At 46.5% G+C, this 13,851-nt stretch overlaps 5 protein-coding genes across 5 annotated transcripts; 4 read left to right on the top strand and 1 right to left on the bottom strand.

Moving 5' to 3' along the window:
• Window positions 1-516: 516 nt before the first annotated feature.
• LAJ45_06596 (uncharacterized protein) lies at window positions 517-1,577 on the top strand (the record flags this gene model as incomplete). The annotated part of the gene is made up of 3 exons (XM_046116159.1): window positions 517-820; window positions 909-979; window positions 1,038-1,577. The coding sequence occupies 3 exons, from the start codon at window positions 517-519 to the stop codon at window positions 1,575-1,577; spliced, it is 915 nt and encodes a 304-aa protein (XP_045970820.1).
• Window positions 1,578-1,837: 260 nt separating this feature from the next.
• Window positions 1,838-2,972, bottom strand: LAJ45_06595 (uncharacterized protein; the record flags this gene model as incomplete). The annotated part of the gene is made up of 7 exons (XM_046116158.1): window positions 1,908-1,925; window positions 1,989-2,010; window positions 2,065-2,145; window positions 2,378-2,406; window positions 2,468-2,490; window positions 2,801-2,840; window positions 2,919-2,972. 7 exons carry the CDS (start codon window positions 2,970-2,972, stop codon window positions 1,908-1,910), a joined length of 267 nt encoding a protein of 88 aa, XP_045970819.1.
• A 1,749-nt stretch (window positions 2,973-4,721) lies between these two features.
• Window positions 4,722-5,177, top strand: LAJ45_06594 (uncharacterized protein; the record flags this gene model as incomplete). Its single annotated transcript, XM_046116157.1, has 4 exons — window positions 4,722-4,744; window positions 4,815-4,816; window positions 4,890-4,951; window positions 5,046-5,177. 4 exons carry the CDS (start codon window positions 4,722-4,724, stop codon window positions 5,175-5,177), a joined length of 219 nt encoding a protein of 72 aa, XP_045970818.1.
• Window positions 5,178-6,107: 930 nt separating this feature from the next.
• On the top strand, window positions 6,108-9,558 carry LAJ45_06593 (uncharacterized protein; the record flags this gene model as incomplete). The annotated part of the gene is made up of 4 exons (XM_046116156.1): window positions 6,108-6,563; window positions 6,625-9,306; window positions 9,367-9,481; window positions 9,539-9,558. 4 exons carry the CDS (start codon window positions 6,108-6,110, stop codon window positions 9,556-9,558), a joined length of 3,273 nt encoding a protein of 1,090 aa, XP_045970817.1.
• A 3,284-nt stretch (window positions 9,559-12,842) lies between these two features.
• Window positions 12,843-13,754, top strand: LAJ45_06592 (uncharacterized protein; the record flags this gene model as incomplete). The annotated part of the gene is made up of 4 exons (XM_046116155.1): window positions 12,843-13,187; window positions 13,285-13,320; window positions 13,384-13,636; window positions 13,705-13,754. 4 exons carry the CDS (start codon window positions 12,843-12,845, stop codon window positions 13,752-13,754), a joined length of 684 nt encoding a protein of 227 aa, XP_045970816.1.
• Between the last annotated feature and the right edge of the window lie 97 nt (window positions 13,755-13,851).

The raw sequence follows: 13,851 nt of genomic DNA, 5'->3' as shown, positions 1-13,851 counted from the left end.
GTTGTTCAAGATGTCTACTAATAATTACGAGCTAGCTATCAGGGCCCATGAGCTAGCTGCTACAGAGCTACATGTATCCATACCAATTGTGTGTTTCTGCGTACCTCACTACTCCAGATCTAGAGTGCAGACTGTACTTGCCTAGACCACCGCCCATATCCCGCTCCCAATTCCCCAACCGCAAGCAGCGGAGGCAGGGGTTCACCTCGCGCAATAGTTGCCTGTCTCTCTCTGCACTGATCGCTGCCCGCCGTTCCATTGCGCGATCCACAACGTCACCACCCCATCTACCCATCGATTCCGGCCTCATGTCTACCCGAACCGTCACGGTTCAAAACCCAAAAAATCTTCAAATACTCCTCTGTCCTGCCCCATCCTGTACATATCAATAATAATATCATAACACCAATATCAATCTCATACCAACCCCCCAAAACCAATAAACAAAACAAATTTTCACTGAAAACAAGTAACAAACTAACCCAATTCCACAAATCAAACCCACATATATCTGCGATGCCCCTCCTCTCCACCCTCAACCCCGCCCCGCGCACCCTCCTACCCACCATTGGCTTCATCTACGCCCTGCAAACCGCCGCCGCCATCCCCTCCATCATCTTCCAGACGGAGCGCTTCTACGACCTCTCCGGCTCACTGACCTATCTCTCGTGTACCCTACTCTCCCTCTACTTCCCCGCCTACCGTGCCCGAAGCCTTGCTGCCGCCGATGGTCTGCCAATACCTGTATGGCCTGCACTCACCGACTTTCATCCCCGGCAGCTGATACTCAGCGGGCTTACCGCGCTGTGGGCGGCGAGATGTATGTGCATATAACTTAACTTCTTTGTTCTCCACTGGTTGCTGGCTGGGAGCTATGGCGGGAGGCTAACCGGGGTCAATAATTGTAGTGGGCAGTTTCCTATTCAACCGGGTGCTACGGGACGGTAGTGATTCGCGCTTCGACAAGATCAAGAAAAACGTACCCCCGCCCCCCTTTTTCCCCACTCAGTTCATGATGACCTACTAACACACCCCAGCCCACCAGCTTTGCCATCGCCTTCTTTGCCCAAGCCACCTGGATCACACTTGTCTCCCTCCCAATCATGGCCACAAACAGCCTCCCCGCCGCCGTCCTTCCACCCCTGCGCACAAGCGACTACCTCGGCCTCACCCTCTGGGTTAGCGGCTTCCTCCTCGAGGTCGCCGCCGACCGTCAAAAGGCCTCTTGGACCGCCGACAAGCGTGCCAATAAACACAGCGAGGACTTCCTCCACGCGGGCCTATGGGCGCTCAGTAGGCATCCAAACTACGCCGGTGAGACGACGCTGTGGATTGGGAGTGCGGTAATTGCTGGGCTGGGTGGAGGGCTGGTAGGTGGGATGGGTGCGAAGTTTTACGGGGGTGCCGCGGTGGGCGTGATGATGAGTGTAGTGAGTCCCGTATTTACGTACTTGTTGTTGACGAGGGTGTCCGGGGTGCCGTTGTCGGAGAAGAAGTATGATAAGAGGTTTGGTGGCAGGAAGGAGTATGAGGCGTGGAAGAGGAATACGCCGGTGTTTTGGCCGAAGCTGTTTTAGACGTATTGTAGTTTCTTTTTTGTAATTGTTGGTTTCATTCTTACTTCGGAAAATATTTGCAGGTATTCGGTATGTTGCTGTGATTAAGGAACCGAAATCTTGTTTGGTGGCCGAGTCAAGCGTGCGAGTGATAATCTGTGACGAAGAGCCTTGTGATAAACGATAGTGCTGGTTGAATATTCACCCTAGACCTCGGCACAGCTGCGCCTCGGCCCGAAAATGGAATATAGGTAAGATTAAATTCCGGATAATGTGTTCGATCACGTTGTTCTCGACAGACTTGACAAACTCCATTTTGTAGCTGGCCATCCGGCATGAATTGAAGGGTGCCTAGTCATAGCTAGCTGTCTTAGGCCAGGGTAGGTGAGCTCAATATTCATCATTATTATGGAGTTTTTCGAGTGTACTTACACATGTACACCTAACTGTGAGTCTGTGAGTCTGTGAGCATAACGTATATGTGGGGAGAGCGCAAAAGGTGATATACATGTGTAAATAGCCCATATCATCCCTATCTGTTTCTGCACCTTTACGCATGTTCATTCCCAGCAGATCCGTGACTCGCAGCCTCCAGCATCTCAGCTCAGCTTCACATGAAATCAAGACAAACAATCAAATGAGCAACAGGGAACGCGGGCCCATGTATGAATCCCCAGTCATTAGAATCAATCGCTGCGGTATGTATACAACATATACACCAAGTATACCATGGCGGCTAACTACACCAATATTTTTTTCTTTCCCGAGGAGCGCTCGGGTGCACTAGCTGGACGCTTTTGGTCGCGAGATCCATCACAGACAGCTTCGTAGAGTGGTGTGTTATGAATAACTTGTAAACCGATAGTATTATGATCTGGATGTGACGAAACCCGATCGCCAGAAGCACTCACTGGGTAGGGCGGGATAGAATATGCTATCCCAAGATACACATAGCTCAAATTCCGCCAAACCCGAGAATATTCGTTCCAAGACAGGAGGGTATAAGCCAACTGGAGGCAATGCTATTTGGGCGGTGATATTGAAATTTTGGTGTATAATTCCCCTGTTGAATCACTCCGATCTTTTTCTGATGTTTCGGTATACGTATGCAACCTCTCGTAATGTATTTATCTATTTCTAGTCATTGTCCGGAAGTCGAAAAGAACAGCTAAGGAGAGCCCTTCGTATACTACAAGGTCGCCGCGGTGACATCCCGAGTCTAGAAAACCTTCAAGTTGACTCACGTAATAGACAAATCAGGATTCTAATTCCGATACTGATTAACTGAAATAGAGTTGATTATTGATGAGATTGATGAGGCAGGTGGACGCAGTGACGATTGAGGAGTGTTATCAAGCTTACTGTGTGCATAGGCGCCCCATAATCTTGGCAGGACATATATTGCTTCTCCTCCATATAGGGCGTACCTGAATTTATTTTGTGAAATTTTAACTCATGCGTACGTGTTTTAGCCCGAACAACTCTCCGGCGGTTTAATTGGTGGCCGAGTGATCGTCCGTGACGAAACCCATGGTACGGCACTGAAAGCCTTAAACCTCGTCGTTTGGTAGAGGATAGGGGATGCTTTTTTGCATGAGATGAGGGACGCAGGACATTTTTTTTTATATCATAAATTTTGTACCGGTGCCAAGAGCATCTCCTCCATGCGTCCTTTATCCGGCATATCCAAAACTTTATGCAACATCTGAATGGGAGGGTCGGTTCAGGAGGCCTTAGTTTTGATAATGATTTAAAGTTTTGAAGAACACTCCATGTTTCCCCTCCCGTAGTGAGAGAGCTCAAGGGGTTCCAAGGGTTATCGCACGCATATTAGATCTCACAGATTGCACAATTTGTATCGATTGTTTTTTATAGCTCGCGTTTTATATCTTTGGGCCCTGATCCATATGCAAAATATGACTTATCCTATTTCTTGGAAGCGACACTAGAATAACTCAAGTGCTATTTATTTGCTAATTCGGGGGCTCGTGACCAGCTAAAGAGCCGCAACTTGCAAGACATGGTAGCGACGTGGGGGGTGTCTGCAGTGCGTCTACCCCGGACGATCTGCCTAGGGGTTTTTGCCGAACCCCCGCGAATCGTTTTGGAGTCAAATACGGTCAAAGCGCTGGTCATCTTTTCAACTCAAGGAAGGAAAATGTCCCCACGATCGTTTTGAGCACAGTACCCAAGATGGCATCGGTATCTAGGGCTAGACAGAACAGACCTAGTTACACATAGGACGTGATGAAGTTTTAGTTGGATGAGAGCTGGGATGGTTTTAATTGAAAGCCAGGCGGTCGAGACTACGCACGGGTCCGACAACGGATTTGAAACAGTTTCCCAGATCGTGATTCGCCTGGTTCGCCAAGAAATGACTCATGCGGCAACTTTAAGAAAGGTGTCGAGTGATTTTTCGTGATCGATGGGAATATCATCCTGTGATGAGTAGGCATGTTTCAGAAGAGATATGGAACCGTCAAAGGCTCTTGTTATGCTTGGCCGGGCTCCTTAATTTGAAGAAGAGGATGTAGACAGTAGATTAGTGGTGAATATTTATATCGAAACTTTTTCTAAACTTACTGGATAGTAGTATATACTGAAGTACTGTCTAGATATTGATTTGTCGGAGAATAAAGAGGCGTATAGCAAGCTGGTGTCGTTGGCCGTGTTTGGGGGTGCCATGGCGAGATATAATTTAATTATCCTGATGAGTGCCGGGAGCCGAGGCATGGTGCAGTTGCCAGCACTTCCAATTCCCTTTCCTTGTTTTAAACTGGCACTCCCGCAGCTATTCGTCTGCGAGTTTTCTTCTGGTAGTTGCGTAACTCCGACGTCGAGAGATCTAATATTCAAAGAGCTCGAGGTTATTATATACCCCTTGTTACCCGGATTATTGTTGTTCCCGAAACTACAAACACCCCATGTACTTGTGACTCTTGCGCTGGTTGCCGTTGTACTAGACACGCAAGTGTGGGGTCCTCAAGATTCTTCTGTCCTTAGTTTTTCAATTCTGAGTCCCCACGGAATTTTCATGAATTTCTCGCTAAATATTTTCCCGCCAGCCAGAAACCGGACCGATGACTAGCTAGCCGGCGGGGAGGCGACAAGAGAGACGGATATTTTCAGCGCAATCATTTCCTATTCGGCACTTATTCATCGCCGATGTCTGCGGGCCATATCAAGATGTTATATAGCGTGGGGGAGTTATTACTTTTCTCATTGCCAGAACAGCCATTTAACGGCTTTAGGGGACAGAGGTAAGTTTCGACTTATCAATGAGCAGGTACACATGTTTCCCCCTCGTCGTGGATAACACGAGAGAATGATTAGCACTATTGGACGATGCAAGGGGCCATGATATTGGAAACCGCCGATATTTGGGTTTAAGCAAGGTTAGGGTTTAGGTTATTATTAACATAGATGTTTATTTACCTGGAGGGGGGGGTGTCTGATTTTGCTGACGAACAGTTTGATGATTTTATCTAGGCCGTTTGGCAAGAGATTTTCAGCCAACTGGAAAAGAAGAAGGCGAGGCGAAAATACCTTAGCAACAAAGGGGGGCGACGGGGAAAAATTGGCAGTTTGGAGGGTTGGGATTACCGGGTATGGCTAGTTTAGGCCTAGAGGAGATGGTCGTTGCTGCTGCGAGTGGAGATTCGGAGGAACATCCTCGCCTGTGGTGCTGCTGGTCCCCATTCATTTCCAGCGTTTGCCTCGCATATCTATTCCCCTCACTCTTGATTGCGTTGTGATTCTCCTGGTTCTGTTATGTATATTACGGATTTTTGATTTCTTTGGGCTACTTTGTTGATTACCTGTACTGACAACGGGGAGGTTGATTGAAAGATCGTTGAATTGTGGAATCAACGGGCCTAAGCAGAACAGTACGAAAGCGAATAAAAGGAATATCTTTGAGAGAAAACCTCGAGAGAAAGATATAGAGAGAAGACTAAGAGACAGAAAGTGGAGATAGGGACGAATATTTGAAAGGGAGGAAAGGGACTCAAAAGCCGTAATCGTCTGCCTCCTGCAGTGCCGCAGCACACCAGCAGCGGCCGGCATCCTCTCTCCCCTCCTCGTTCTCCTCCGTCACCCAACACTACGAGTGGCATACCCATACCTACCCACCCCCCCCCCCCCCCCTTTCCAGTCTTTCGTTTCTCGTTTCCCTTCCTTGCCTCTTGTTGCTCGGCGCCAGCCAGCGGATTCCTCCATCACACTTTCTCTCACTCAACACAACCCCCCTCCCCTCCCACCTCCCAATATCCTTCTCTCCGATAACCACTCTTTTGGATATTCCCTTTCTCTCCTACTCCATACCATCGTGGAGAGGCTGAGCAACGTCTCGTTACCTCAATAACACAACCATTTCCATCATCAACTTCTAGATCAAAGAATCGTTGATACCTACTCTAGACGTACACGAATCCTCGGGGTCCTTTCGCTTTTTCATCGAAAACGAGCCCTGTATTCCCGAGAGATCGTCTCGCTCCCTCTGTACGACAATAAAATAAAAAGGATACCATTCCCACACTTAAATCTCGTTCCATGGAACCGCCATCAGCACCTCATGTACATAACTCACTCAGGCGGAACAACCGCCATCACCAACAGCAGCAGCAGCAACAGCAACAGCAGCAGCAACAGCAGCCACAGATCGATATGTCTTCATCGGCATCGTTATCTTCGGGCTCATCATCAATAATACAACAGCAGCATCAGAGATCTCGTCGTGAACCTCGCATCGCCCCTTTCTCGTCTGTTGGGCAGTTCTCTTTTGCTCCTACAACCCAGACTACGGTAGTTACTACAACGACTACTACGACCATGTCGTTTCCACAACTGGTTATGAAACCACCAAGAAATCTTAATGAACTTGACCCGAAGGAATTCCCTTTGGCGGCCACTCCTACACCTTCAAACCTCAAAAGGTTATGCTTTGACTTGAATGGGAAGAGAACTCACTTTAGAGAGACTGATGACCCCGAACAGTCCGTTAGAGAGGTAAGATTACAATCGGCCTGGATAAACTCATGGGTTTTTATTGACTGTGGACAAATGTCAGCTCGATCAACTCGTATACAACCTCATCAAAAACAACGGCGTGATTAGGAAAGTGTCCCGAGGAGAAGAACATGTTGAGGAATCAAACCCTTTGACGAGTCCACCCACGTCAGCCACCATTCCATTTACCAGGAAAAGGCCTGCTTCCCCGGTGTCAATATCAGAGGCTGCTGAACGCGTAGCTACTATGCAGAAGAGTAACAAGCGTCGCCAAACCGGAAAGCCGCGCATAGGGACCACCAGCCCAAAGGTAAACACACCATCACCTAGGAAACACCTGCGTTCCAGCCGAAATGCTACCCCGGCGACCCCCACACGTCCCGAGAGTCAGCCTCCTACCGCAACATTCGCTCCCAGGCCGTTCCGACCCGTCCATCAACAACTTAGTCAACTGCAAAATGCCCAGTCTGTAACGCCAGTCCAGACTCATCAGCAAGAGACACCACTAACATTATCCCCTCGCCTCGGGACTAAGCCCTTAGACATGGATAACGAGGATGCTGTTATGAATGCCGCGACTCCAACCCCTGGAGAAGATGTTGATTTGGATGATGCGTCTGATGGAACGATTGTGGCTGCAACCCCCCCCGAAGTTGACACCGAGGCTATGGCATCTAGTAACGATAGTGCGGCTCAACCTCTTAGCCTACCAAGTCCTAGCCTAAGCCCGGTTACGGCAGCATTAACTCATGGCAACAGCTACTTTTCGGCGATGGATACAGACGACATCAACTCACCACTTGAACTACCGCCGAGTGAAGAGGATATGATGATGGATGAGTCAACCCAATTAATATTGAGTCCACGAAGAGAGCATATGCAACTTCAAACTCCTATGGAGCAATACACGCCTGGACTGATGGAAATTCCTAAAATGCTTGATTCCTTTGATGCAATGCCATCAGCTGTCAAGACTTATATAATGTACCAACTTCTCCGCCGATGTTCAAAGAGTACCCTCCAAACAGTTGCCGAAGTCGTTAATCCTGCGCTGAAATGCGACTTCCTGACGCTACTACCCCCCGAACTATCCTTAAACGTCATCAAGTATCTTGATGTTCAAAGTCTTTGTAATGCTGCTCAGGTTTCTAGGCGGTGGAGGGTTATCGTGGACTCGGATGAGTGGACCTGGAAAAAATTGTTTGACGATGATGGTTATGTCTTGGCAGAAGGAGAGCTGGATCGTGCAGTGAGAGAAGGGTGGGGATACCAGGATCCCCAGGGTAATGACGACTGCGAAAGGGATATTAATGCAGGTCTTGTCCCAAGTCGATCAGGCCGTCACTCTAGTGGTGGTAACTCGGCGTTCACAACACCTCCACCCATGGGAAGGCAGAAGAAAAAGATTAATACTAGAGCTAACTCAAAAAGACAACAAAAGAAACGGGAGGCTGTGGAAACCCTATGCAAGGAAGATTTCAACGAAATAATATCTGAAATCATCTCAAATTCCGTGGGTCCAAACGCGGCGGCACATGCGGCCGAGAAGGCTGGATCAAAGGCTTCAGTTGGGCTGCCTTCGCTGAGGAATCTACACCTGTTCAAATCGATTTATCGCAGACACCACATTATCCGCCGCAGCTGGATTCGCCCGCAAGTAAAACCAAGGCATATCTCCTTCCGCGGTCACCAACGTCATGTAGTTACTTGCCTACAGTTTGACACGGATAAGATTTTGACAGGCTCCGATGATACCAATATCAACGTGTACGATACCAACACGGGTGCATTGCGAAACAAGCTTGAGGGACATGAAGGTGGTGTTTGGGCTCTGCAGTATGAAGGAAACACACTTGTATCTGGATCCACTGATAGGACTGTGAGGGTATGGGATATCATCAAGGGAGAGTGCACGCAGATATTTCATGGCCACACCTCAACTGTCCGCTGCTTACAAATCCTTATGCCGACCAAGATCGGGGTGAAGGCGGATGGCAAGGATCTAATTATGCCGAAAGTGCCTATGATAATTACTGGATCTCGTGATTCGACTTTGCGAGTATGGAAACTTCCAATGACAGGTGATAAGACCTATTTGCCTGGAAGAGATGGACAGGATGGTGATGCCTTTTTGAACCCTAACAACAACCCATACTTTGTCCGCACCCTTTCTGGACATCAGCACTCTGTTCGCGCGATTTCTGCTTATGGAGATACCCTTGTGAGTGGTAGTTATGACTACTCTGTTAAGGTATGGAAAATATCAACGGGAGAGACGGTTCACACCCTTCGAGGGCATTCCCAGAAAGTTTACAGCGTCGTACTGGATCATAAACGCAACCGCTGTATTAGTGGAAGCATGGACAACCTGGTTAAAATTTGGTCACTCGATACTGGATCGCCAATTTACACGCTCGAAGGACACACCCAGCTCGTCGGTCTATTGGACTTGAGCCACGATAGACTCGTATCAGCTGCTGCAGACACAACACTGAGAATCTGGGATCCGGAAACCGGCCAGTGCAAACAGACACTTGCAGCCCACACTGGAGCCATCACCTGTTTCCAGCATGATGGCCATAAGGTCATTTCTGGTTCTGATAAGACGGTCAAAATGTGGAATGTGCAGACTGGAGACTTCATTAGAGATCTCTTGACGGATCTGAGTGGAGTTTGGCAGGTGAAGTTCAATGAACGAAGATGTGTTGCAGCTGTGCAGAGGGAGGATGTTACTTATATCGAGGTTAGTTCTCCTACCCAAATCGTATTTTCATGGAGGCAGCAGGCTAAAACTATATGGCAGGTGCTGGATTTTGGTGCTGCTAGAGATGGGGTTCCCGAAGAAAAGAGAGGACGCAGGATCGTCGTTGACATTAATGGTCGGGAAATTACTGATGGAAATGACACCATGGATGAAGGTAATTTATTCTTAAGTATTTAGTGAATGTAAAGCAATTGCTAATCTAAATCAACAGGTGGTGATGATTTTGAATAAACCTACATCAGTTGTAACTTCCGCGAGTCGATGATATGGCGTGTTTTCTTTTGGGTTTGTTTCACGAAAAACTGAAAAAAGTTTCTATTTTTGAACAAAATTTCACGGCAAAAATATGTGGACGCCGTCTGCTCTGCAAGCAGCAAAGGATTGTTGCTTGGTGTACAAAGGATCCTGGAGTTTTTTTTTTTTTTTTTTATGTTATTCCCTCTTTTGTACGGTTGCGATTTGCTTATACGCCCGTTTTCGGGTCGTCTTCTATATCCTTTATTTTACCATGTCTTTCTTTTCTGAGCATTGTTACGGACTTTTGGGGACATTGGAGGGCAATTCGGTAGCATGGAATTGGATCGTTGGAGATGTTTCATGGGGGTTTCTTCTTGCTTTATTCGTTATATCTTCGACCGTTGCTTCAGGGAAGGTTTCTTTTCTGCTTTTTCTTTCGATTTTAAAGGTTGTAATTTCTCGCCTTTTTTGTTCAGGTCCCCTTTTTTCTTTTACAAAATGGCTTCATCTCTGAAGACATGTCACGATACAGAGTAAGTACCAATTCAATCTACGGATATTGGTTTCAGACTTGTCAGTGACGAATTGCGAGTTGAAGCTCGGGTCAGTTTTATATGTACCCAGTTGTGGCTGTGATTGATCTTTTTGGGCGGTACAGTCCGCTGTATGTACTCCAGTTTCGGGTGTATTCATCTTTCTCCGCATTCTATGTTGCTTTTTCCTTGGTGTTTCTTTCTGTCAGGGTTCCATCGAGAAGATGATTTCCGTGGGGATTTATGGTATGTACGATGGTGTTTGAGATAGGCGGGTGTTTCCCTTTCATTGTGCATGTGGGGTTTGTGGGATACGTATGAACGTCGGACATGGGGTATGTGGGAGTTTTGTCCCCCCTCCACCTTTCGTTACAGGGGTGGGTTCTTTTGCTTTTATATCCTTTGATATCTTCTGCAGCTTTCCGATTTTTTTTTCCATCTATTTAGCGGGCTTTGGTTTTCGAGTGAACAGTTGGCTTTTTGCCCCACCACCACTTCGTTGTCTTTCACTATTTTTCACTCTTTTTTCTTTTTTTCCTGTCACTTCTCTTGTTGGGTTGGAGGGCGGGTTTCTATGCGATAAGCTAAGGAATTGGAAATGGCTGGTTGTTATTGGGGTGTGGTACATACTAAGGGGAAGACAATAGGATACCTAGGAGCTACTTATCACTAGCAAATGGCTGGACGAGTTTTATGTGTTGATCTGTGCATGCGTTGGCGTTTTTCATTCCTTGATGGTCTGTATTATGGAGACAGTGGGGGGGGGGGGATGCAAGGCTGTCATGGCGCTATCTTTAGATGGATGAAGACGACTTATGTGCGTTTGAGACAGGCGAGTGACAACGGATGCTGCCGCGGTTATGCGGTTCACTTGCGAGACGTACCTACTCTTGTCGACTTGTGTACCTATTGTGCTCTATATTTTTCCCATCTGGAGTAGTACATGTAATTCCGGGGAAAAAGTACATAGATATCTAACAGTAACGATTTTTTTTTTCTTCCTTTTCCTTTCCTTTTTCTAGTCTGGGGATATTTTCATGCGTCAATGATTTTTAACGCGCAGTCATTAATTGAGGTTATTTTTCTGCATCTATTGCTTTTTCTACGGCCTATGATAAAAGGTGTACTTTTTTGACCACGGCCGGAACGTGTCCCGAGGTGGTACCGACCGCAGTTTCTGGCCTTCTTACCTTACATACATACATACCAGTCATTTCCCCAGAAAGTAGAAATGATTCTTCTTGCCGAGGCGTGTGAGCAGACATTCTCTCAAAAGGACTTACCACGTGACGGAATATGTAGGGTGAACCTTGTTTCGTAGCGATATAATATACTACGTTATTAAAACTTTATTTTCACGACATGAAAGGTATGTCTTACTAACCGCTAATTTTTGGGGATTATCCTGGTAGAAATCAGACTTGAATTCTCAGTAATAATCGGACTCTCTCAACTCACGCCTTGAACTTAGGGGCCTTTGGTCATTCTGGTCATCATTCCCGTGGGTACGGTGCTAGTGAGTATGAAGAAAAGACTTAACCACAGGGATTCAACAATGCTCAAACCCTAAAAATAAAAATAAAAATAAAATTGAGTAAACATCAAGTTGAACTAAATTTAGTTTGATCTAGGCTACTTCTAAAGGTAGTGGGTATATGAGTAGAAATTATAGTATCAGGCTCAAACCGGGGCACAACATTCTACGATAGTACTGTGTTGAGAGCAGCTAAGTAACGGAAGTATAGGTCCACTATCATTTTTATTTTTAATTCGAAGACATATAATATCGAGCATATATATGTAGATCCCGATAAATTTGTTTCGAGAGATAGCATTGAATCTCGTGATCCCTCAGAGCCTTTCTGGAGTAATCTTCAAGCTTCGTGGAAAGAATAAATCCGAGTGTTTATGTGCTTAATCAATTGAGTGGCAGCGTGTGAAGGCTTATTCAGCTCTGCTTTATTGAATAACCTAATAAACTAATATATCTCCATTAGGCGGTATATAAATCACACTGAGATCTTACTCGATGAATTTAAGAATGCAGGTCTACAAAACAGGGACGAAAATCGCATACCTGCCTAATTTAGAGAAGACCTCCTTCCTGAATTTCACATTTCCGAGGAAGTGGAACGAAGCGATGAGTAGAGTAGAGTAGATACCAATTGGTTGAGTGGGAAAAATATTTAGGGTAATATCATTGCTCCAACCCAATTATTACACAACCTAAAAGCCGAACTTTCTCGAAAACGCATATCCAAGAGAGACTGTGGTAGAGTACAGCGAGAGGGAAAATTATTGTAGAAACAGGGGTCTAAAAACAGGGTTTCTATGGCTGGGCAAGCCAATAGGGCTCTTCCCATATTTCTACAATAATTTTACCTCACGCTGTAATAGATAATGTCCTGTAGTGCACTTAGTTCTGGACTGGGAACTACGTACAGCTTGCGGTAAGATTATTGTAGAAATATGGGAGGAGTCCTATTGGCTTGCCCAGCCACAGAAACCCTGTTTTTAGACCCCTGTTTCTACAATAATTTTACCTCTCGCTGTAAAGCAATTATACATTGGCTCCCTGAATAACTCCGGAGTTTATATGTTACACACGTGACATGATGCTTGTCCAATGTTTGAACCTCAAAATCTGAAAGATAAACAACGCACAACCACAATCCACCGAGTTCTCCTCCGCTCCGCCCGTTGCCAGGCCATTCTGATCCAATATTCTTTACGCTCGAAAGAAAGATGCCTGCACTAAGCCCACCATTCACCACACTCCTCGCAGCGGTCATTTGTGCCATCGCCGGCTACTATGTCGGCAAGACCTCCGGCCTCCGCAAGGCAGAAAACATTCATGAACTGAATGGAAAGGACACGGTAGTGCTTGATGATAACTTTGGCGCTGGTGCAGATCGGAACACGGGTATCAAAGCTATCGATAAGAAGGGGAAGGGAAAGGCTAAGGTGGATGCGGAGGATGGCGAGGATGTGGAGTGGGAATCGGAAGATGAGAATGGCGAAGATGAAGAGGATGACGACGGGGGGGTCAATATCAATAAGTTCGAGAACAGTCATGAAGCCTGCAAAATGGTAAGTCCTGTATACCTCTATCAGTTAATGAACAACGAGCTGAGTTCTACCACCTGGGCTCAGCATGGATATGGCTGACTTCCCCCGGCGCAAGTAGGTTTTGATAGTCCGTTCAGATCTCGGAATGACAAAGGTATAGCCCAATCTTTCCGCAATATCTCATAAAATCTATTGTGAAACTGAAACGAAAAATTAGGGCAAAATCGCTGCCCAGTGCGGGCACGCAACTCTCATGTGCTACAAAGCGTCCCAAAAGCATGCCCCACACCTTGTGCGTGCCTGGGAAAATTATGGGCAGACAAAAATCGCATTACAAGCCAAAGGCGAGGACGAACTTAATATACTACAGGCGCAGGCAATGAGTTTGGGTGTTGTCGCTAAGATTGTGCATGATGCGGGCCGGACACAGATCGCAGCTGGCAGTGCTACGGTGCTGGGTATCGGACCTGGTAATATCTCTATCTGGAGATGGTTGAGTTAAGGAAAGAATCATTTACTAATAGTGGTTGATATATAGCGCCCGTGTCTGTTGTGAACGAAATCTCCGGCCATCTAAAGCTACTATAGTCAGTAGAATGACTCGAGTGATAGTCGACAAGAGATGATTGTGCAATAATGCAATTAGAAAGAGGTGTTTTTCCGCCTTTGCTTTTTTCTTCTTTCG

This window comes from Morchella importuna (assembly GCF_003444635.1).
Source record: "Morchella importuna strain M04M26 chromosome Unknown Morimp01GS019, whole genome shotgun sequence".
Lineage (NCBI taxonomy): Eukaryota > Fungi > Ascomycota > Pezizomycetes > Pezizales > Morchellaceae > Morchella > Morchella importuna.
Note: the sequence above shows the minus strand (reverse complement) of the source record. Positions and strands in the feature narration are given on the sequence as shown.